Genomic DNA, 26,210 nt, shown 5'->3' with positions numbered 1-26,210 from the left:
TTTTCTGTTAGCCCACACACCAGATACAGTCAAGCCCAGTAAAGATTGTACCTGGTCAGTATTTAATCAGCTACCACATTTCTAGGAGTTACATAAACACATCATGAGCATTTTCACTTGCTGTCCATGCCTGGAATTCTCCCCTTTCCTATCTCTGCTTCCTGGCTTTCTTCAAGTTCCAGGTAAAATTCCACTTTTTACAAAATCTTTTAATTCTACTACTGTCTTCTTTCTGTTGATAATTTCCAGTTTATCCAATTTATATATGTTGTTCATCCTTCATTTTTGAAGAGGACCAATGACATCATGGGGTGATGTCTTGACTTACACTAAGTGAGGAAGAATTATGCAAAGTCATAAGCCTCACTCTCTCTTCCGGAGTCATTGCAACCCAGTGGCAAGACAAAAGTCATGACTGGCAGGTCTGTCCATAATTGTTTGCATGCTGTCTCTCCCCTTAGACTGTGAGCAACCAGCAAGGACTGTCTTTTGTCTTCATTCATTCATTCATTCATTCATTTATTTGTTCATTCATTCCTTGGTTTGTTTGTTTGTTTATGGTTTCCTCAATGCTTAGCACAATACCTGGGAGACTGAAGGAGCTTAATAAACATCTATTGATTGACTGCTAAAATAAAACGGACTATCTTAGGAAACAAAGTGTTTAAAGGAAGGCACAGAAAGGAGATGCTCAACCAAGTTTGAAGATGGAGAGGAAGTTTTTTTGCCTCTTTTGTGCATTCAGCACAGTGCCTAACACATAGCAGGTGCTTAACAAATACTTACTGATTGATAGTTCTAGGCCAACTGTCTCAGTAATTTTAATGGGAGGTCCTTGGAGCAGGAAGTGTGTTACTGCCTTTCGTCATATCTCCAGCATTTAGCAAACTGCTTGGCACATAGTAAGCACCTTATAAACACTTGTTGATTGACTGACTGACTTGCCCCTTGCCATCAATACCTTGAAATTTCATTAGCCAGTACTACAAGGCTCTATAGATTTGGTTACTCTAAATCACAGCACCTGTTGGCAAAGTGGTGCTTTTCTCTTAGTATAAGTAACCTATAATGCATGGGTCATTAGCCAGTCAATTGTGGTCTGACTTGGTAGACCAGAGGGGAAGCAACTTCCACTTCTCCCTTCTCCCAACAGCTCGAATACTTTTTCAGTGAGGACGGGAACAGCTGTGAGCTACCACAACCATAGCTTCTTCTCTGTATGACACTCTCTGGGTGCTAGGGTATTTCAGGGAAAGAAGAAAGTGAGGCCATAAACAAGGCTTCCAGCTTGTTTGAGAGCAGGACCCAGTTTTCACTGAGTCATACTTCTTTCTTCCATTTTAACATATCGACTAACAAGAATTTAAATGCCTACTTTGTGGCCGGATTGGGTTTACGGAGACAAAATCTAAGTCCCTTCACACAAGCTTAGATTCTATGTACATATTTCACAGATCTGACTTAATATTAAGGCTTAAGTTCAAGTAAATTTAAAAAAAAACCTCTTCCCAGGAAATGGTTTAGAAAACTCCTGCTATAAAGGGGGATCATCTCTCAAACATAAGTGTTGCTAATATGACTTTCAAGTGAGGATGCTCATTGAATATGTCAAGTGCAAGAGAGGTCCCAACATTTTCTTAAAAATATTTACAGTAAATTTAGTTTTAGCAGGAGACACTACACAACTCAAAAACTGCTGATATTTGTATTGTACAGTAACGCTGTCAAAATGCAACTCATTAAACTCAACAGGGAGAGGGAGAAAGAGAAACATCTAAGTACAAATTTAGTTTGCTATACAAAGGTATCTACAAAAACTGGGCAAAAAATTACTGAAGAAAGAGACCAACAACAAAAATTAACTAACAGAATAAACTAATGACAACAGTGTACTACCCATGGATACAGAGGAATCAAAGATAAGCTGCAGCAAAGATTTGGGGAACTGCACAGAGGAAGAAAATTGCAGGAAAGGATATACTGGTTTCAATGAAACATTTTCAATCAGCAGCACTGGGAAGTCTTAAAAAGACCACTCTTATACAATACTACATCTTGTTTGAAGAGAACGTTATGTATTTCAAAGCACTTTTATACACATATAATTTGATCCTTATTCCATTCTATTAAACGGCTGAAGCAATCTATCCCCATTTTAGATCAATCAATCAATACTTATTAAGTACCTACTATGTGCCGGGAACTATGCTAAGTGTTGGGGACACAAAAAAGAGAAAAAAGACAGTCCTCTTCCAAGGAGCTCACAATCTAATAGGCAAGATAAATATATACAGAGCAAACCATATTCAGGATAAATAGGAAATAATTAAGAGAGGGAAGGCAGTAGAATTAACGGGTTGAGGAAGGCTTCCCACATGAGGTAGGATTTTTAGTTGAGATTTAAAGAAAGCCAGGAGGCAGAGAGGAGAAGGGAGAGCATTCAAGGCATGAAGGATAGCCAGAGAATATGCCTAGAGCCAAGAGATGGGAGTGTCTTATTCCCAGAATAGCCAGGAGGCCCATGTCACTGGATTGGAAAGTATGTGTTGGGGAATAAGGTGTAAGAAGACTGGAAAGGTAGAAGGGGCCAGGTTATGCAGGGCTTTGAATGCCAAACAGAGCAGTCTGTATTGGCTCACAGAGGCAACAGAAAGCCACTGGAGTTTGCTGAGTAGAGGGATGAGGTGGTTGTAGTTGTTGTTTGTCCTTCGTTTCCGAAGAGGACCATGACATCAGAGAGGTGGTAATGACTCAATACTGAATCAACCTAACAAAGTCTTTATTCTCACTGACATGCCTTACTCCATCCATTAATTAAACATAATTTTATCTCATGTTGGCTACATAATTGAAGAGATGTATTGAAATTATTTTTATTTCTGGGATCAGATTTGCTATTTGATTAGTTGCGGACTTCTCCAGGTTTCCTACTATCTGCCTGTGGTTATTCTATACATACATAAGTTATGACAAGACGCTGTAAAAGCAGGCCTTAAGTTTTGCAGTACAAATTGCTCATAATTATCCCTTTTCTTCTTATGGTAATTGTAGTGATGCATATGGGAACAAGGAATAATTATGAACAATAAAAAGAGGAAAAAACTTGGTCTAGATGGCATCTGAGGCCCCAGTCCACTCTATTTCTATCATCCTATAGACCTATGAGACTAAAAATCGTCAGTGCTATCAGTCATCTGCTTTTGGTACAAAGATGGCCCCTGACAGCCACCAGAGTCATCTTTAGGAGTTAAAGATGCTGCTAATGTAACTAGAACCTCAGGGCAACTAGATGGCACAGTGGATAGAGTGCTGGGTCTGAAGTCCAGAAGACCTGAGTTCAAATCCAGCCTCAAACACTTAGTAGCTATGTGACCCTGGGCAAGTCACTTAACCCTGTTTGCTTCAGTTTCCTTATCTGTAAAATGAGCTGGAGAAGGAAATGGTAAACCACTCTAGTATCTTTGCCAAGAAAACCTCAAATGGGGTCACGGAGAGTGGGACAAGACTGAAATGACTTAACAACAAAACTAGAATCTCAAGTGCTTTCCGATTGGTAGGCAAAAAGGGAAAATTCCTCATGAATGATAAGCAAAATGGTAGTCTCTGTTTTGATAATCAAGTTGTTTAGTGAAGGCAATGTGCTTACTGGATAGAGCATCAGCCTTGGAATCAAGAAGACTCAGGTTTGAATTCTCAGACAAAGGATCCTAGAACTGAAGCCGGAAGGGTCCTCAGATGCCAGCTGGCTTTACAAGCATCCAAGGCAGGATTTGAACCTTGGTCTTTCTTATTGAAGAAGCCATGTTCTCACTGCACTGCACTTCTCTTATTAGACACTTACTAACTGTCCTTTCTGGGAATAATGCAGCTATGCTACAGGTTTTTTATGAGGATCAAATGAAATCATATACACAAAAGTTTTTATAAACCCTATGGAATTATATAAATAAGAGCAATTATCATTCCCCTCCCCTCAATTAGCCAATTTAATCTGATTCTATAGATACTGAATAAGTCCCAACTAACTACAAGGCACTGTGGCTTGCAATCCAGACTCAAAACCCAATTATCCCCTTTCAACTCTGTAGAGTATAAAAATGAGCTCCCTGAATCCAAGGGAGGAAGAGGGGAAAGCCCTTTTTTCCAGTGCTCTCACAGAAAAAGGGAAGGTCAATTTCCCTAAAATTGCTCAATCATACAAAGGGCCTCCCCTTCCAGTGCTGAAAGAAATCCATCTTCCGGAGCCACAGATTAAAGAACTGGGTTTACCTACTGAGCAACTCAGCTAACTAACTGTGATCCTTTAGCTTCATTATTTTAATCATCAGAAGAAAAATAAACACAAAACAAGAACAAAAAACAAAAACTGTCAGTCCAGCCCTACCTGTGTATTGATAGTTGCCTTCCAATTCTGTTCCTTACAAAAATTCCCATGAAGAAAACTCCCAGGTGCACATTGTTTCCATGATTATCCTGAGAGAGAGAGAAAAAAAGAATACAAAGGATATGTTTGGTAAAAGGGAACATTGGTTTCCTTGAAATACAATGCAGATGTTCCAGATTCGGGCATCCTACACTTCAGTCTGCTGGGAAGCAGTGGGTCCACCCTCACTGGAGATTTTTGACCACAAGCTTGATGCCCATTGGTCAGGGAGGATGGAGAAAAAAATTCTTCTTGTTACGTATGGTTGGATTTGGTAGCCATGGAGGGTCCTGCCAACTTTCAATTTCTATTTGTCTACTCCTCCATTTCGCTTCTGAAATAACTAGCTTGTAGATGGCAGGTATCATGGCAATGAGGATATATTTCTAGTGGATGTTAGAAAATAAAAAGCTTCATCACGTTGCTGCTCCTAGGATTACATTTATTGTTATTTATCTTGCAGACAAAGGCATTCACCACCTGCTAACTGCTAACTGTTGGTGGTGTTCTTTTTTCCTCCACCATATGCAACTCTTTCTTTTCTTTTTGACCTTCCTTCTTCTCTTTCCCTTACTTCCCCCTTTTCCCAATCCCTTTCTTTTTTACTTCTCTTCTGCATTTACTTTTGGACCAGGCAGTGGTAGCCTTGCATACTGCTTATCTATACTTTGGGTCCTTGAAGCTAAAGATGTCACCAAGATATATTTGGGCAGTTACCTAATAATGCTATCAGATTATACAAGGGACAAAATTAAGAGAAAGCAGGCATTGCAAGCAAATATTAGGGGTCAGTGGAAAAGGAATCACTAGTATATGCCCCCTTGCTTCTTGCACCTATCTCTCCATCAGTCAATAAGCATTTATTAAGTGCCTATTGTGTGCCAAGTACTGTGCTAACTACTCAAGCTAGACAAAAAATGATACAATCCCTTATCTCAAAGGGGTGTAATCTGGGAGACAGCATGCACATATATCAGCATATACAAAGCAGACACAAAGTAACCTGCAAGAGGACTAGATACAAGAGATTCTAAGGGACCTGCATTTTTTATCAAAAGTATCCCCAAGCCACCATCAGATTTCCCCAGTGGTTACAGGTTTGGGTTTGTTCTGCTCCAAGCAGTAATACTAGCATTTCTAATTTGTAGGCAGACAAAAACGCTTTAACATCTTTTTACAAAGTGGATTTCATACAATTAAGATATCTATCGAAGCATCACTAGGAGAAGAAACATGACCTCATATGCCTGCTGACATATGCCATAACACTGATATAAGCCATCTTCCCTCTGATGCTTTATGGATATAACCTATGTAATACAATAATCTCAGAAGAATCAAATGTATAACCAAAACTTCCCATTATAGGACACAGCATATTGCCAACAACAACTTACCCTGTTGTGAAAGTTGTTGTGAAAAACAGCATCAAGGACATATTTAACCAGGAGAGGAGGTGGTCAGTTACATATCGGGAATGAGAAATGACAGACCAATATCTCATACCATATACCAAACTCCAAATGGGTACATGACTTAGACATAATGTTGACATCATTGACAAATTAGAACAAGGAAGAACTTTCCTGTCAGATTTATGGCTACGGTAAGAGAGTTCATGACCAAACAAGGGATACAAAGGATCACAGAAGGTGAAATGGACCATTTTGAGCATATAGAACTTTAAAAGTTTTTGAATTAAAAAACTAATTTAGCTCAAATTAGAAAAGAAGCAAGTAAGTGGGGGAAAAACCTCTGCAACAAATTTCACTGATAAACATTTATAATATGTAGGGAACTGATTCAAATTTACAAGAATAAGAATCCCCAGTTGATAAATGGTCAAAGTATATAAACAAGCAGTTTTCTGTTTTCAAGGGAAACCTAATCATTTATCAATAATCACATGAAAATAATCACTAAAAATTAGAAATTAAGACAGTTCTGAAATTGTACCTTACAACCATTAGATTGGCAAAGTTGACCAAAAAAAAAAAAAAGTAAAATGAATAATGTTAGAGAGGCTATGGGAAAATAGGGATATTGTTCAACTGTTAGTATAGTTGTAAACTGATTAAGCCCTTCTAGTAAGTGATTTGGATCTATGCTCTGAAATTTACTAAATCATACATAGCCTTTGACCCAGTGATACCATCTAGGTCTATGCTCCAAAGACAACAAAGAAAGAGAAAAAGGACTCATGTGTACAAAAATATTTATGCGTCTCTCTTAGTGGTGGTAAAGAACTGGGAACTAAGGGGCTGTCTTTCAACTAGAGAATGGCTGAACGTGGTAAGGTAAATGAATATAATGGAATGTATTGAAAGAAATTATGAAAGGGATGGTTCCAGGGTCCCAGGTTCTTGGGAAGACTTGTATGAACTGATACAGAGGGAAATGAGCAGAAACAAGAAAACAATTTATACCACAATAACCACATTTTAAAGACAAACAACTTTGAAAGGCTTAAGCCCTCTAATCAATAACAAATCATAATTCTAAAACTCTAGTGATGAAGCATGCTACCCACATATTCTTTTTAACATGGTCAATGTGGGAATTTGTTTTGCTTGACTATACATATTTATTACAAGGGTTTTTCTTTTTCAATAGGGGAGGGTCAATAGGAGGGAGAAAAGGTGAATTTTTACTAATTTAAATAATTTTTAAAAGAAAATAAGGGGTCAGCTAGGTGGCACAGTGGATAGAGCACCAGCCCTGGACTCAGGAAGTCCTGAGTTCAAATCTGGCCTCAGACACAAAACACTCACTAGCTGTGTGACCCTGGGCAAGTCACTTAACCCCATTGACTAGACCCCCCCAAAAAAAAGAAAGAAAGAAAAAAGAAAAAGAAAAGAAAAGAAAAGAAGAATGAGATGATTGATGGACAGCCCAGCAATGCACTCGTAGCCCCAAGATAGGTAGGGAACCAAAGGAAGGCCTCTAGCAAATGGAGCAGCGCCTCAGTGGAGGATTTGTGGTACGGTATGGATCAGAATTACAAAGGGTGAGAAATTATAAAGAAATTATGATTAGTATTGGTGAAGGGGCACTGATTAATTCATGGATCCAAGTGTCGTTATGACTATGTACAGGATTTCCAAATATATGATTTCTTTGTTAAAAACACACACACATAAAGAACTCAAGTTCCTTACTTGGTGAGAGTATTATCTTCTTAAAAAATCAGATATGAACAAAAGCAAATCTAATAATGACTAGAATAGAGGAGTTAACTTTTTGGTAGTAAATGCAGAAAATGGTTCAAGGGAATGCATATTTTTGAAGAGGCTTCTGAAAGAGCAGAGAAAATAGGTTTCAAGAAAAATTATAGATTTAAATATAGATTACAAAATACAAGAATGTATTGAAACAGGAATGAGTAGAGGGAAGGCAAAGAATAAGTCAGGCTGATGTCACAGAAACAGTCATGAGAGGAAAAAGAACATAACATCTAGGGGTCTGAGCTTCTACTCTGTAAAATAAAAAGTTAGATAATTTCCAGCTCTAACATTCTGCATTCTCTGATATGTGGGTATATGTATATAAGTTTTGGGAGGACAATACAGATCTGAACCTATGCTTTCACTCACTTATAGAAGTTCCAGGACGGTCATTCCCTTTACCAGTATAGATCAGCAAGTCATCTATATCTTAGAGCCTTAAAGAGCCACTGGGTCACTAAGAAACTAGATTAAAGGACTTGCTCATGATCAAATGATTAGTGTATGTGAGAGGCCCAACTAAACCTAGGTCTTCTTGATACCAAGGCTGGCCCTCTACCCACTATAGCATGGTGTTTTCTGTTATATGATGGCAATATGAAACTAATTACGGAACAAGGAGAGAAATTATAGATAATTCTCCTTTAGCCTTTCTAATTAATTCATCTGAAACCAGTATTCTCCAATTGAGGCCTACAAGCCATGTTCTGCAAAGGATTCCACTCTTAAGATTATCAAACATTAAGTCAGTACTGAAAGTAGCAACACCTATTGAAATGGTTAGATGAAGATATACCTAGAACAGAACAGGAAATGATGATAGGTTTAATCTTCTGAAAAATTAGAGGAATGTTTGTTTGTTTTTTCCAATTGAAGATATTTACTAACCATTTACTTTATAAGGTCAATAATGACCTGCACTACCCAAAGAGGCAATACATCAGTGCAGTGGAACCGAAGCATCTAGAGAAAAGTAATACTTTTGGGTGGGCCAGTAAGGATAGCCAGGTGGATATATTTTTCCCCGCTTTTTTAATTTGATTTGGCTCTGACTACGACATCCCTTCCCCTACCGCCACAGGGATTCCAATAATCCTATAGTCTGAAAGTTTCATCTTAAGTCACAAAAAGCAAAGGTATAAAGGAGAGGGAGTAATTAGAAGCTCTACTAAATCACAGTGCCAACACAAGGAATTTGTAGTATCTCTTTACTTGCAAAAATGAGGCAGTATCAGAGGTCTTCATTGATTTTCCTATTTAAAAGAAACTTAGTAATGCAGCTTGTATTAACAAAGAGGCCCATCTTAACATCTCAGTTTTTCCTATTCCCTGACATTGGCTCCAACCTCAAAATATCTCAATACCAACTTTTTTATTAATAAGTCCAGAATGGGGAGGAAAATGCAAACTTTTAAACCAGCACTTAGGGGAAACATTAGTTCTCCACTCCCAGTCTAAAACAAGCAAAATAGATGGCAGTTGGAAAGTCAATTTTCCAGAAAGAGGAGAAAAGTTTCCTCTAATTTTTCAGTGACCCAACATATCATAACAGTATGTGGGCTGCTGAAACATAAGTAGGTTGCAGATGGCATCATAAGGCATTATTGCTGGGAAAATGGATTACAGCCCTACAAAGGGCAGTCATCAGAGACAGAAAAGAAAATTAAACAAATCTGAAAAAGCACCATTTAGCCATTTTCACAAGCTATAGCTACCCTCTTAGGCTTCCCCTGATGCACATGGGTAGTTCACATTAAAGCAAATTGCACATGTGCAAAAAGGAACTGGCCACTTATAGCCCATACAGTGAAGCCAGTTCTAAGTGAAATGCTTGTGATGAAACTGCAGTCAGGTCTAAAATTATTGGAATGAGCCAGTGGTATTTAGGTGTCTGATGAAGTCCCATTTTCCTACTGGAAGAGGGCTGGGACTGGTGGAAAGAAAAAACAAACTTGGCCTTGAGCTCAGAAGCACAATATTCTCTTGCCTTAAGAAATGTGTTCTCTGTCATTAGGTGCCTTTCACTGTGACAAGAGCAGACAAAACAGAACGGAAGGGGATCACAGAATTGAATACATGAAAAGTTTTATCCACATTTACCTACTAAGCAGTGCTCATAAGCCAAAAGGTGAGAAAAAGATGACAAACGTTGGCCACGAAGTCCCAGGTGGCCATCTTTAATTATTCATACTTTATATTAATTTGGGAAATAGCCATTTGTCTACTACTTTGCCATGGTTGCACAGAAATGTGTCTGCCCAGCAAATAAATAACAATGACAAATTCATTCATTTTTCAGATGAGTATATATCTATTTAATAGGCAGCGAAGACTGATAAATGTTCTGTGTACCTAGAAAGCTTCCTTACACTTAGACAAATTTTGTAAATTTGTGGCTAGAATATCTTAGGCTGTTTTGGGTTTTATGTTATTTCACATTATGCTTCAATGAATCTATGATTCCACTGCAAGAATCTCTTACTGATGATGCAGGTCACAATCCATCCTGCGTAACTCTTGTCTGTCTCCTTACATAAATTCTTCACAGGAGGCCCACTCAACATGTTAAGGGCTATTCTCTGTATCTCTTGACCTCATAGGGGTACCAAAGGAGAAGAGAGGCTATCTGGGGGTCATCTTACCACTGCTGCTATGTAATAAGCCCATCTCCTTTTTCCAGTCAGGCATTCCTTGATAACCCTTTTTATGACATCTCCTCTACAAAATGAAAAATGTCAATTGTCCAGACTATGAAATGCACTTAGACAGATAGCCTATAAAGCTTTTTCATCAGTACCTGCATCTTGGAATAACACTAAAGATTACTAATGAACTGAGCCCAGAAATAAAGAGGAGGACAGTGTATTTGGATTGCTTTTGGGAAACTGCTATATAGTCCCAAGCTTCACCCTAAAACAAAGACCCATGGTTTTTTCATGCCAGTATTTTTCTGGTTTTTAAATTTCCAGTCCAGTGTGCTTTCCGCTACACCAAGAACTCTTCTCTCTCCTTCTCTTTCTACATCCCACTGCTACATATTAGGTACCTTCTCCATCTAGATATTCAATACTCTCTGAGTTTTCATGACAGTGACCTTGATTTAGTTTCCTCCTACCTGCCCGATTACTCTTCCACATTTCCTTTGCTGAATTTTCATCCATTTTCTTCCCCTTAACCACTGGTATACACCAAGGCCATCTTTCCTCTACATCCTCTCTCTTGATGAGCTCATTGTCACCCACAGATCCAGTCAGAACCTTTACACAGATGCCTTCCAGATCTATATATCCAGCCCTAGTTTCTCTCTTGAGTTCCAGTCCTATATCACCAAATGCCAATTAGATATTTTCAACTGGATTTTTCACAGACATCTCAAACTCAACACGTCCAAAACAGAAATCATTATCTTTGCCCATAAACCTTCTTTTCTCCCTAATGTTCTTAATAATGAAAGGACCATCATTCTTTCAGGCATTCAGGTTCACAACCTCAGAGTCATCCTGGATTCTTCCTTCTCTTTATCTCTCCTCCCTCAATCCAATTTATTTGAAATCTTGTTGATTTTATATTCATAACACCTCTCATATCTATTTCCTTCTCTCCACTCACACAAGTATCCTCCATCCCTGTTCAGTTAATGCCCTCATAACCTGTCTCTTGGACTTTGTCAGTGAGTTGCTAATTGGTCTTCCTACCTCAAGTCTCTCCCCTCTCTAGTCCTTCTTCTATACCAAAGGTGTCAAGCACATGGCCCATGCAGCCCACAACATACCCAAGAATGGCCTGAATCAGATGAAAATGTAGCTGGATATGACTAATATGGAAATATATTTTGCATGATTTCACATGTATAATTGATGTATTGTTCACTGTCTCAATGGGTAGGGGAGGAATGGGAGGAAAGGAGAGTATCTGGAACTCAAATTAAACAAAAAGAATGTTAGAAATAAATAATATTTTTTTAAAAGTATATGTGCGTGTGTGTATACACATCTACACACACACACACACATTCCTTATAGCTTGATGTTAATGGATTCCCCAAATTTCAAACACATATAATAAAATCAACATAGCTGCTTGGGGAAAAATTAATTGGTCAATATTTAAAAATATATAAAAATACAATAAAACATAGATAATAGTGCCTTTTGAAACTGTCAGTACGAGACCTGCAGGGTTCCTTATGTACAGATTAGTGGCCTCTTTTTCTATTTGAATTTGACACCTAAAAAGCACCCACTGGACCATGTCACTCTCTTCCTCAAAAAAACTCCTTGGTTCCTTGTTGACCAAGGATAAAACACAAACTCCCCTTTTTGGCATTTCAATCCCTTTACAACATGGCTCCAGCCTACCTCTCCAGGTTTACTGCCTATTATTCCCATTTCCAGAACTTTATGCTGCACATAGCATACCATCTTCTGCCTCTGTGGTTTGGCAAAGGTTGGCCTTCATGCCTGGAATGGATTTCCACTTCACCTCTGACTTTAAGAATCCCTATTTTTCTTTAAAGTTCAGCTCAAATGACATCTTCTAAATGAGGACTCCATTCCACTTTCCACCTCTGCCATGACTAATGCCTCCTCTTCCCCACCCACAAAATTATTTTGCATTTATATTGCCCATATTTTGTATTTACTTATATGTGTACACATTGTTTCCCCCAACAGACTGTGAGCTCCTTAAAGGTAGAGACATTTTTTTTCTTCTCTTCTTCCCTAGGGCCTACTATACTGCCCACTACATAGATATTTCATAAAATTTTGTTGATTAAATGAGAAATATGCATGATACTTCTTTCCTTTTGATTTCTATTTAATTTTTGATAGCTGTATGTCTTGCCTTCCATATTGGATTTTAAGATCCTTGGGCAAAGAGACCACGACATTATACCTTTTTGTACCCTCACAGCATCTAGAAGAGTTCTGTGAACACAGTCTTCAACAAATGTCTGCTGAATTAGTGAACAAATGAAAATTACTCACTTATTGGAAAGAGAAATTGTTCTACAGTAGTAACTGGACATTCAAATTTTATTCATCACAAACGATTAACATTGATTCACTCAACAAACATTTGATTATCTATCCTGGGCAAGGCACTGTGCAAAGCACCATGGAAAATGTACAAGAGAGGACAGCACAGTCTTTGTCCTCTAAAGTTTAGAAATTTCTGCACCCTTTTTGAGAAAGCCACACAAAGGAAAAGCTAGAGTACATTACCTTCACAGGGAAGCTTTCCTGTCCAAACCCATCCAAACGTTCCACTTCATTGATATACATGAGTTCAGCTTCCGCTGGCAGGATTCCACTAAAACCAGAATAGTATCAAAAGGAGGAAACAGTTAAGGAGTGGAAGCCAGTGGAAGATTTGACCCTCATGATGCCAAGTTCCATAACTGTTGTTTAGGGAGTAGCAATCACCACAAGGTGGAAATAATATCATGTACCACTTGGTCACCCATTTCCATAATTCCAAGAATCTCTCCTCCCTGGAGTGTATTTTAACTAAGCAGGAGAATGTAAAGGGAGCTACATAAAATCTTCTCTTGGAGAGCACTGTGCTACAAATACTAAAAAAATTATCCCGAATGGGCTTGTGAATAAAGTAACCTGCTCAAGGCTAACACAAATCATTTTCCTATATTTGGGATAATTCTTCACTACCTTGAAAACATGAAGATATTATTTTTGGATGCAAAGGATCAAGATGAAAGCTTATAAAGTTTTCCCTTGCCTCTCTTTAGTCAAATGGCCATCAAGAATTCTATAGCAGTAGGATGATTCTGGGTTAAAATAATTAAAAGTACAACCTCAAACAAAACTTAAAACTCCAAGAGTCAATAACATAGGACTGAGTCACAAGCTGGCTGAAACAGATTCTCTAACTTCATCTTTTATGCTGATGACACAAGAGTAGGCATGAGAGGTAAGGATATATGACTGTTAATATACTCTAATGTATGGACATCAGGAATCTATTTTACTGAAGGCTATGTTTAACATAACCTTCAACAGCAGAGCACCCAGAATACCACTCAGATTCTAGCCTGGCCCCTGAGGCCATGAAGGGAGCAATTTGTATAGACACAGACTGGAAATTACCTGCTGCATCAGCCCCCTCTACTCTCACAACATAATTCTAACTCAACCCTTATTTCCAGATCTACTCCTAATTCTAACCCTATACAGGTGTAACTTGTTTTATTGCACTTTGCTTTACTGGGCTTTGCAAATATTGCTTGTTTTTTGTTTTTTGGGGTTTTTTTTGTTTTTTTTTTTTCAACAAATTGAAGGTTTGGGGCAACCCTACATTGAGCAAGTTTATGGGCACCATTTTTCCAACAGCATGTGTTCACATTGTGTCTCTGCATCATGTTTTAGTAATTCTTACAATATTTCAAACTTTTTCATTATTATTATATCTGTTACAGTGATCTGTGATCAGTGATCTTTGACGTTAGCATTGTAATTGTTTTGTAGGGCCACAAACTATACCCATATAAAACTGTGATAAATGTTGTGTATATTCTGACTTATCCACCAACCATTCCCCCATTTTTCTCCCTCTCCTTGGACCTCCATATTCCCTGAGCCACAACAACATTGAAATTCAATAATATCAAAACCTTAAAATGGCTTCTAAGTGTTCAAGTGAAAGAAAGAGTCCATCAATGTGGCAAATTTCACTGCTGTCTTATCTTAAGAAATTGCCATAGCTATTCCAACCTTCAGCAACCACTACCCTGATCATTCAGCAGCCGTCAACATCGATGCAAGATCCTCCACCAACAAAAAGATTATGATTCACTGATAGCTCAGATAATGGTTAGCATCTTTTAGCAATAAAATATTTTTTTAATTATGGTATGTACATTTTTTTGGACATAATACTATTACACACTTAATAGATTACAGTATCGTGTAAACATGACTTTTATATGCACTGAGAAACCAAAAAAATTCATGTGACTCACTTTATTGTGATATTTGCTTTATTGTGGTAGCCAAAGCTACTGAAGATCCAAAACAGAAAGTTCTCAACAGCGAAGTCCGTGGCACCATTAAAAGACTCAACATAGAACCAGATAATGTTTTATCAATGGAAATGACACTAAAGAAGATGTCTTGCTTCTGGACCCTAAGGCCTTTCCTTCTAACTTGCAGCTGAATGAACCACAATCTAAGTGTTGCCTTCTCCTTTTAGAATGTGAGCTCTCTGACAAAAGGGAGAGTCTTGCTTTTCTATTTGTATCCCCAGTGTTCAGCCTAGCACTCTGCACAAAGCATGTACTTAATAATTTTTTTATTTGTTCATTTATTCATTCACTGTGCATTCCTTCATTCCACACAATCATCTCTCATCTTTCTCTGCCCCACCTCTCTCTTACCTGTGTGCTTTATGTTCCTGGGCCACCTTCTGGGTCAGCTCCTCCAAGACAGCTTCTTCCAGTGCCAAGTCCTACAGAAATAGACACCAACAAGCCTCATAAAGATCTTGACTTTCTCTCTCCTTCCCAATTCAAAGCCCTCCTCCAAAATTCACCTTTCCAGGAAATCAACCTGAATAAACTCACCTGGTGCCATACATTTCTGAACTTTCTTAAGGTTTCTTTTGTACCACAGTGATTTATACTTTGCTGATAAGCTTTCGTAAGGTAATGCATTTATGCATATTTTATACTACCAAATAGACAGACTATATGCTCACAGAAGGAAGGGAAGAAGCCTTCTCATAGATTCTCTATAACCACACCAACTTCATTGTGCGAAGTATTCTTGCACTTGCCATAACATTAAGACAGGCAAGCTAACTAGAGATCATACAAACTGAGCTAGATAAGAGTACAATCCCTAGTTCCTGTTTTAAAGTCAGTGGAAATAAAGGGAGGAGGGGCAGAATGGAGCATTCAGCACCGGCCAGGTTTGTGCAACCAGGGAAAACAGAGGGCCTGGATTCAGCACAGAAAGCCCTGACCTCACGGCAGCGCACAGGAGCAGGTGCCAAATGTCAGCTTTGTCACTCACTACCCAGTTCCAGGTCACAAATCCAGGTCAGATGAGGGAGGGCACCTAAGCCTAGAGGTGGCATTCCAGCGTGAGAAGCAGCCACGGACCCTAAGCAGCACACATGTTGCATGCTTGCTTCTGAATTTGCAAGGAACCAAATCAGAAACAAATAGTTGACGGTTTGGCTCTGCTGCCAGGGGCTGAATGGAGTCTCAGTTCTAGCCTCCATTCCAGTCTGAAACCTACAGCAGAAAACACAGGAAAGGTCTATCAGACTAAAGGGTAATCTGCAGTTCTATTACTCTGAACCAGCAAAAGCTTCTCAAGACAACAGTGACTGAATCTAGCAGCTAAATTCCAAAGGAAGCAAGCCCACAGCAGACTTGTTGCTCAGACCCAAAGTCAGGTTAGTAACTTGCAGTGCTCAGCCTGGGAGGGCAGGTATCAGGCTTTGCCCCAGATCAGACTACTTTGGGAAAACTAAAAGCTTGCAGGTCCCCAGCCTGAGCTATTTTTGAGATACTAGGATAGCATGACACTCAATACCCCCCAAGAGAGCAGTAGAAGGGTCTGAGAAAGCACAAGCTCAGCCCATGCCTTCTAAAAGTACAGAAAGCCTGGCCCTAACATAAAGTTCAAAGTGAAGGAGGCTGGAAGAATTTTTTGCAGTACAAAAAAAATTTCTGCCATAAAAAGCTATTATGGTCACAGGAATACTCAAGACATAAACCCAGAAGAAGAGAATGACTCCAAAGCATCTATGAACAAAGCTTCAAAGAAAAATACAGGTTGTGTCCAAGTTCAACTAAAATTCATGGAAGAGATTAAGAAAGAGTTTTTAAAAGTTCAAAAAACTGTTTTTATAAACGAAATTAGAGCACTAGAGGAAAAATTTAGAAAAGAAATAAGAGCTACGGAAGAAAGATTTGGAAAGGGAATTAATAGCTTGGCATAAGAGGTACAAAGCCTTGCCCAAGCAACAAGCTCTGAAATGAAAAACAGACTGAATAGAAACTAATGATTTCTTAAGACAGCAAGAAGTAGTAAACAAAAAAATAAAAGAAAATATAAGTTATCTTATAGCAAAAATAATTGGCCTGGAAAACAGACAGACTTGAGAGAAAATTTAAGAACCAATGGATTGACTACCTGTAAGCTATGATTACAGGAGTAATTACATTATATTTCAAGAAATTATAAAAGAGAGCTGCTCAAATCTCTTAGAAAGAATCCAGCAGTCATCTCTAGAAAGAAATTTCAAGTTAATACTCCCAGGAGCACTATAGTCAAAATCTAGAGCTTCTAGGTCGAAGAGGAAAATAATGCAGGCAGCTAGAAACCAAGAATCCAAGTACTGAGGAGCCACAGTCAGGACCACACACTATTTAGCATCCACTATTATAAGGAAGTAGAAAGCTTGGAATATGATATTCCAGAAGACAAATGATATAGGCTTACAATCAAGAATAACTTACCCAACCAAACTGAGTATAATCCTATAGGCAGAAAACAATGAATCTTTAAGGAAAGAGGACTTCTAAGCATTCCTGATGAAAAAACCAGAGTTGTACAGAAACTCTGAAGTACAAACACAGTAATCGAGAGAAATATTTAAAAGATACACATGAATGAAGAATCTTAAGGTACTGAACAAGAATAAACTATTTACATTCTAAAATGAGATAATACATGTGTCTCATCAGAACCTTACCATCATCTATGGGAATCTAATTATCCAGAGGGCCTAGGAGGCCTATTATGTTGATGATATTAAAACAAGAATGGAAAGAGAGGGGAAGATGAATACACTGTGAGAGGGAAAAGGGACGGAGAAAGAGAAAATTATCTCATATAATTGAGGTACATGAGTAGAAGTTTATACAAATAAGAAGAAAGGGATGAGGGGGGAAGAAACACACTTGAACCACACTCTCATCTAAATTGTCCAAGGAAAGGAATAAAACACACACACACACACACACACACACACACACACACACACACACGAGTTGGTTAGAGACACATTTTGCTCAATAGTGAATCAGGAAAGAAAAGGGAAAGGAAGAAATAGGAAGGAGGGTAGATTAAGTGAGGGATTATTGTTGCTGAATCATGTCTTACTCTCCACAACCCTATTTGAGGTTTTTGTGGCAAAGATCCTGGAGTGGTTTGCTATTTCCTTCTCCAGCTCATTTTACAGATAAGAAAACTGAGGCAAATAGAGTTAAGTAACTTGCCCAGGGTCACACAGCTAGTAAATGTCTGAGACCAGATATGAACTGAGGAAGATGAGCCCAGAAGTGAGGGATTAGTCCTAAGTAAAGCTCTAAGGATGTACAAAAATATTTGTAGCTGCAATTTTTTTTTGTGGTAGCAAAGAATTGAAAACTTAAGGGACTCCCATCAATTAAGGAATGGTTAAACAACTTAAAGGATACGAATGGGATTGAAAATTACTGTGCTGTAAGAAATGTTGGAAGGGATGGTTTCAGAAAAACCTGAGAAGACTTGTAAGAACTAATGAAAAGTAAACTGAATAGAACCAAGAAAACAATTTCTATGACAACAAGATTGTAAAGACAAACAACTTTGAAAGACTTAGGGACCCCGATCAACACAATGGTGAACCACAATACCAAGGGACTCATGATGAAATATGGTACCCACCTTCTGACAGTTAGAGGATAGACAGAGGCAGATTGAAACATTTGGGACAGGGGAGGAGGAATACAGCCAATAAGGCAATCTGTTTTGCTTGGCTATACATGTCTGTAACAAGGATTTTGTTTTTCCTTAATAGAGGATGAAAGGAAAAGTAGGAGAAAGAGAAGGCAGATTTTTGTTGACTGAAAAAAATGTTAATTTTAAAAAGTGAATGTAAATAACTTCCAATTTAACAATTAAGCATCTGTTATATAAAAGGCATGATACTAGGTATTATATTTATTCATAAAGATGAAAAATACACCCTACTCTCAGGGAGTTTACATTCTACTTGGGAATACCACATATAAATAGATCAGTAAATCCAACATTTTAAAAAAGTTAATAACTGGCAATTACCATACTCTAAAGTATAAAAAACAAGGGGCAGCGAGGTGGTGCAGTGGATACAGCACTGGCCCTGGAGTCAGGAGGACCTGAGTTCAAATGTGGCCTCAAACACATAACACTCACTAGCTGTGTAACTCTAGGCAAGTCACTTAACCCCAACTGCCTCACCAAAAAACAAAGAGACAAACAAAAAATACTAAAGCCATGATCACATGTGATCAAACTACAAAATTTAGGGTTATTACAAGGAAAACTGTTCAAAGCTGGAATCTGCTTTGAGAGATAACTGAGGTCACTCTCATCATCAAAGGTCTTCAAGCAAAGGATATATGACCATTTGTTGCAGAGACTGCATAAAGAACAATTTTCAGTTACGGGCTAATGTAGATGACCACTGAGGTTTCTTTTAGCTCTAAAATCCTGTGATTCTAGATTTTCTTTTCCTTTTTAGGCAATTGGGGTTAAGTGACTTGCCCAGGGTCACACAGCCAGTAAGTGTCAAGTGTCTTAGGCCAGATTTGAACTCAGGTGTTCCTGACTCCAGGACTGGTGCTCTATAAATCCTGTGATTCTATCACCTTCACAACAACCTTATGAAACAAATGGGTATTATTCTCCAAGTTAGCAATTATGTTCCCCTTATGTCTTCTGTCCTTCAAACTAAATCAATCTATCCTCATGTGGCATGATTTTAAGACCCTTCAACAACCAGGCTGCCCTGCTCACATTTATCAATGTCCTTCTTTAAATGTGACATGAAGAATAGAACTCTCCAAATGTTGCATGACCATGTGAGGATACAGTGAGCTTTTCTCCTTCCTAGGCATAATTATCACGCCCATTTTACAGATGTAGAAAGAGATGAGGCTCTTAGAGGCTAAGTGACTTATCCAAAGTCCCACAGCTAGTGTCAAAGTCAAGATTCACGATCAGGTCTCCCCCACCTCCAGGTCCAGCACTTCCACTATAGTATAATGTTGCCCCAAGCAGTCAAAGTCAAGCTCATAAGTCATAGCCGAACTCTAGCTCTTTGCTCCAGATTCTTCCCACCCTTACACCAAGTGGGAAATAGAAGACCTATTATCACTTAGTTCTTCATTTCAATGTTGAGTTCTGAAGGGAATACCAGGAGAGAACCAAAACAGTCTGATCAAATTAAATGATTACCAAGAATCATCCTGGATACATAGAATTTGCCAGGAAATAGCCAAGATAATTGAAGCAAGAAAACTGAATAGTAAAGCCATGGATTTCACAACTTACTAGTGAAGGAGATACAAATCTTCCATATGGCTCCTTCCACCTACACAGATTATAATCTTTCCACATCTTACAGTCTCAGAGAGTCGCCTGAGACCCAAAGAGATTGACTTTCCCATGGTCAAACAACTAATAAATCTGAGAGGTAGGATTTCTACTTAGATCTTCCTGACTTAAGCTTAGCATTCCATCAATTACTCTATGCTGCCTTTCAGGGTAAGGGTAAGGGGGAGGATAAATATAGGTCAACTATTGGAAATTGTCCTATACATAGAGATACAGAGATTTTGGAAACTCTTACTGTATACACTTCAACCTTCAAACTTCAACATGCTTGCTTTGCATCCTTTGACTAAAGTGGTTTGTGTCATGGCAGCTTCCAAATCCTAGAGCATGTTCAGATTTCTCTGAGTAGCAAATATACTACTCATTTTACAAAGTCAGCTGGATGTGTACGTATCTCTGCAATCATTTTGTGAAACACAGAAAGAGTTTAAGAGAATAAAAGAAATACAGCAGTGTTGGAGGCTGGAGAAACTATTTTACAAAACCTCAGAGGTAGGCTTTAAATGACAACAAGAAGAACAAAGTCAGCTACTGTACTTAGCTAAACTGTCTGTGTCTAGAACTCCTGGGCCTCCCTTTGCTATGTGTCTCTGCCACAGAAAAATGTGAGAGTGGTACTATGCTAATGAAAAATGGCAGGGTACATGTCTATACATAACCACCCACCTATGGGATATACCATCCATTTAACTTTGTTCTTTCAACTGTTGAAGAAATGCCATGACACATTTAGGAACCTCAAAAGATCAAATGGAACTAAAATCTGTACCGTCTTCTCCCCCTAACAAGTGTGTGCATCTCTTTGTCTGCCTGACAGGAGAGGGAGCGTGGGATAGAGGACACAAATCTGGCTTCTGAGTCAGGAAGACTTGGGTTCAAGTTCCACCTTTGACACAGACTGATTATGTGACCCAGGTCAAGTTACTTGAGTTCTTAGTATCCCAGCCAATTTTCTAAGCCTACACATTGGAGAGCAGATGTTGGCTGTGCATTGGTACAGTAAGTGTTTCACCAGGAGATCTCTATACTGATAAAATACTGATAAAATTACAGGTTCAGTCCAAAACAACTGAAACTTCACATATACTCACACTACTTAATTATAGCCTTTCACTAGTTCACCAGCATCATGAATTTTCTATCTCAATGTTCTGATTAGAACTAGGAAATATGTTTATAACACGCAGAGTTTAAAATCACCACCCAGTAATTTATTAAGATGTCCCCTGGAACATAACATTAAAGGCACTATACAAAATATGTTAATCAATCATTGTCCCTGCCTTTGCTCTATGTTTCAAAATGGGCTTCAAGAATGTACAGCTAGTAGGGAGTCAGTCAGCTAGCATTTATTAAGCACTTACTATGTGTTGTCAGGCACTGTGCTAAGTGCTGGGGACACCTCAATATACATATATCCACACCACACCTGGAGTTACTGCCTAGTAGAATGTCCTGAAAAAATCAATGCCTAAAGAACAGCGACTACTGATGAAAAGGCCTCCACAATTTAGATCAAGTGCCAGCATCTGTGCTGACAGTTTGTGTTAAGTTTTCAGACACAGTCACAAACTCAAAGGTTGTAATCACTATTGACTACGTTATTGTTTAAAAGATAAGAGTTAAAAGGGATAAATGTAAGATTCAGCCCTGCAGTCCAAAACATCAACACATACAGGATGGGAAGGACAGGGCTACAAAGCAGTTCATTATTGAAGAAAAAATTTGAGGAAGAAGTTGTTAGTGGACCCTGAGTTCCATTGGGTCAAGGGTGCAACAGAGATATCCTCCCAAAAAGTAAGATCATGTCAGTCATTAATACAAATATATAGCACCCAGAGAAAGGCAGCTTTATCCTATTACTATTCTTTGCTCTGGTCAGAATACTTTACAATATCTTAAAATTTCAGAGCAGGAAGGAATGTTACAGAAATCATTTGTCCTGCCTCCTAATTTTATGGACAAGTAAACTGAGATGCAGATAGATTAAGGGACATCTAGAATGTCACAGCAAATTAGTGACAGTGCTTCTATCTACGTGCTTTCCATTACATTCAAACAGACTAGATGCTAGGTATTCCAGAATTTGTAGAAGTGACTCTAGATTATCATAGAAGACTATACTAGATGGTCTCCAGAATCTTTTCAAACAAAAAAAACCCTACTTTTTTTATGATTCTAGACCAAAAAACAATGATGCATATAAAGTTGTCTATGATGTCAGTTCCTTTTTGTATGGGGGTACAATTTAACATTGGCTAAGTACCCAATACATCCAAAAACCTTTGCTAGAAACTAGAAAATATATAAAACGAGATTCCATTAGGAAGAATACCACTGATCTTCTTTAATAGGAAATGTTCTCAATTTTTCTGACAAAGGATAGATCTGTTCCTTACTGTTGGCAGCTTCCTCCATCCTCTGTAGCTATAGGCATCCCCCTTGGTACTAGAACCCAGCCACACCTCCAGTTCACAACAGAAATGGATACTTTGCAAGTCCCATCCTGTCTATCCTAACCATGCCTACCCTTTCCCCCAAACAATGCTTTTTTTTTTTAAAGAGCATCCCAGCTCTGAAAGAGTATTACGGGCTTGCCAAGAAAACACACATATCATGCTCTGTGTTTCTCTTTTGAAAAGTTTCTCTTTTCAAAGGAAGGATCCAAGTCCATCTGGAAACAAAAGGCAAAATAAAAAGTGGGAAAATATACTCACCATAGGAAATAACACATATTCTCGGAGGAAATCTTGAGATTCAAATTGATTGTAGTCCCCAAAATCAGCTGAACAAAAAAAAAAAAGAAAGAAAGAAAATGTTGTTTAACATAATGGACTGAAAGATGAGGGGGAAAATACAAATCTAAAAACTTACTTCTAATTAAGATTTCCAGGGAAGAGTTTTGTTTTCAGTCGTTTTTTTTTCAGTGAACAAAAAAGGAATAGATGGCTTCTTTAATTAAGTATTACAAGAATGCATTTTTTAAACAGCAGCAACGAAATCAAATCAGTACCTCTCTCTTTAGGCTAAAACCCCCATTATCCCATTCTAGAGTGCTGACTCAGCATCAATGAAAGATGAAATACCAACAACAACAACTACAACTACAGCAGCAACAGCAATGATTGCATTTAGACAAGGTGTCCCAGAAGTCTTGGTGCAGGTTTAAACTGCTGAGCTTAAACCTGCACCAAGACTTCTGGGACATCTTGTTTAGAGCTTTAAGCTTGGTGAAGTGCTTTATCCTCACAACAACCCTGGGAGATAGATGCTATTATTATTCCCATCTTACAGATGAGGAAACTGAAATACTAAAACTCCATGGTCATGAATAGAAAGCTAGTCATTGGGGGCAGCTAGGTGGCACAGTGGATAGAGTACCAGCCCTGGATTCAGGAGGACCTGAGTTCCAATCTGACCTCAGACACATAACACTTACTAGCTGTGTGACCCTGGGCAAGTCACTTAACCCCATTGCCTAGCCAAAACAAAACAAAAAACAAGAAAGCTAGTCATTGCTTTGCTCAACCAGGCACTAACTCATTCCATTTATGACCTGAATTTTTTCCCCTCACTTCCTTCTATTTCTTGATTATTATATGAAAATGGTGCTAAATGTATGTTCACAAATAGCTGCTACTTATGCTTACCAAAAAGCTAAACATCAAAGTATGCACGTGCTTATATTTAATAGTATGAGGAGAGTAGGAATTTTTTAAAAGGCTTTCTTTAAAAAAAAATTTAGTCAAGCCTATATTTATCAATTTATTAGATATGTAACTATTCATATCTTAAGAATAACTTGCCAGGGGGGGCTTTCAAACTTCACTCTAATTTGGAGAGCTGAAGAACAAACACCATTCATAACTTTTCATATTTCTGAAGCTGGAAATCCCCACCATAAATCACCCTTGGCAAGCACCCTTAGAAATCTTTACACCTCCTAGACAATTTCACATGTTGAGAGATGCCAAAAATGCTGTTCTGTCCTGTTTTCACCTCCCAGAGGTATGTTCTAACATACATGAAGAGAATCAAGTAGGTCTATACCACAAAGAAACAGTAGTTCTTAATCCATTCCCTCTCTACCCAGAAATAAATTTAAAGATTTTATTTCAGCATCTTATTAGAGTTCATGTAAAAGTATAAAAAAATTCAGATGGCTTTCAAATAAGCACATGTATACAAAGGGAAAGCAGAGTTTATTACTCATGCCACCTACAAAGACAGCATGTCTTACGTGTTGGGTGGGATGTGTTCAAGGATAACAGACTTTCACCTGTCTGTCAACCCATTCTCAAGTTCAGAGAACTGGAGAGCCTATCTCATCAAATGGCTAACACTGCTGTTAAAAATATTTTTCTAATTATACAATGAGAATTCTTAGGAAAAAGCTGACTATAATGGGCAGTGAGATTCAAAGATTAAAAAAAGAAAAGTGGACCTGTGCTCAGATAACCTACTTTCCACTGTAGGGATACAATATGTACTATATCAGTAAATAGTGTGAGTGACTCTGTGTGTGTGTGTGTGTGTGTGTGTGTGTGTGTGTGCAAGCGCACATGTGCGCGTGTGTGACATATGCATAGTGTGTATGTGAATAAGTGTGTACATATAGTTTATATATGTGTGTGTAGTGTATGCAAATGTGTGTATGTAAATAAGTATTAAGTATAAAGTTTGTGCATGTGTGTGTGTGTGGTGAATGCATATGTGTGTATGTGAATAAGTGTACATGTATAAAGTGTGTGTGTTTGTGTGTGTAGTATATATATGTGTCTGTGTGTGTAGTATATATATATGTGTGTATGTGAATAAGTATGTATGTATAAAGTTTTATAGGCAGCTAAGCGGCATGGTAGATAGAGTGCTGGGCCTGAAGTCACGAAGACTCATCTTCCTGAGTTCAAATCAGGCCTCAGACACTTACTAGCTGTGTGACCCTGGGCAAGTCACTTAACCCTGTTTGCCTCAGTTTCCTCATCTGTAAAATAAGCTGGAAAAGAACCACTCTGGTATCTTATCTTCTCCAAGAAAACCCCAAATAGGGTCATCAAGATTTGGACACAACTGAAACAACTGAACAACAACAAAAATATGGTTATACAAAATAACAAAATGATTTTTAGAGGAAGAAAATTCTAATTACTGAGGCAACAATAAAAGACCATGAGCAGGAGGTGGCATGTGAGCTGCGCTCTGAAGAAAGCTAAAATTCTGAGACAAGAGTGAGGAAGCAGTGCAATACAGACACAGGGGAGTATTTATGCAAAAGCATAGAGGGGGGAGGTCAAATGTTGTGTAATGTGACTAGAAAAGAGAGTGGGCTGAAAAGCCGCAGCAAAAGGCACAAGCCTGAAAATGTAGGTGGCAGCCAGATTGTGGAGGGTTTTAAATGCCAGGCTTAGGAGCTGTTATTTTGTCTTAAAGATCATGGGGAGCCACTGAAGATTTTGGTGCAAGGGGATGGCATAGTTAGAGCTGTGTTTTAAGAATATTAATATGACAACTGTGCAAAGGAGGTACTAAAAAGGAAAGAAACCAGAGATGGAGGAAGCCAATTAAGAGGTATTGCCAACAGTGTTGTTGAGACATAATGAGGGCTCAAACTAAGGTACAGGCTGGGTGAGTGAAGAGAAGGGGAGGATAGCAATGCACTGAGGAGGTAAGGACAAGCCTTCACAACTGACTGGATATGAGGGGATGGGAGGGGTAAGGGGAGAAAGAGGGAAGAGTCAGACCTGGAAGACTGGAAGGATGATGTACCTTCAAAAGAAATAGGGAAATTTGGAGGAAAGGTGGGTTGGGGGGCAGGGGGAAGGGGAATGGGGTGAGGTAGGATTGTTGAATTTAATGGAAACGAAAAGGCAATGGCGGAGGATTCCATGCATGAGGCAGCATAGTCTAAAGGGCTGAGTTAGGAGAACTGGCTAGCTCTAACCCTACCACTAACTAGCTACATTAAACGTCTTAGGGCAAGACATTTAATTTTGTGGTTCTCCATTTTCTCATGGGTAAAATGGAGACATGGGACCAGATAAAGCTGAAAGTCCCTTCTACTTCTAAAATTGGATTCACAGCTCTACTAAAGAGACTGTAACTGAGTGTTTGAACAAATATAACTCTTTTTTTTCTCTTAGAGTCTCCTCTATGTGAAATGAAAAGCTTTAT

The 26,210-nt window shown here is 38.5% G+C and overlaps 1 protein-coding gene across 2 annotated transcripts in view; it reads right to left on the bottom strand.

The window, feature by feature from the left end:
- Positions 1-26,210, bottom strand: part of PTPN14 (protein tyrosine phosphatase non-receptor type 14) — a 259,512-nt gene that overhangs the window by 58,185 nt on the left and 175,117 nt on the right. For both annotated transcript variants that reach the window (XM_021007778.2, XM_021007777.2), the window contains 4 exons: positions 22,757-22,824; positions 15,041-15,111; positions 12,873-12,960; positions 4,385-4,473 (listed from right to left, as the gene is read on the bottom strand). In XM_021007778.2, coding sequence (XP_020863437.1) covers positions 4,385-4,473; positions 12,873-12,960; positions 15,041-15,111; positions 22,757-22,824 — 316 coding nt within the window. The remainder of the gene's footprint in view (positions 1-4,384; positions 4,474-12,872; positions 12,961-15,040; positions 15,112-22,756; positions 22,825-26,210) is intronic.

The sequence above is a fragment of the Phascolarctos cinereus genome, unplaced genomic scaffold (genome assembly GCF_003287225.1).
Source record: "Phascolarctos cinereus isolate Bilbo 61053 unplaced genomic scaffold, phaCin_HiC Scaffold_5;HRSCAF=322, whole genome shotgun sequence".
Lineage (NCBI taxonomy): Eukaryota > Metazoa > Chordata > Mammalia > Diprotodontia > Phascolarctidae > Phascolarctos > Phascolarctos cinereus.
This window is presented reverse-complemented; position numbering and strand designations above follow the sequence as displayed.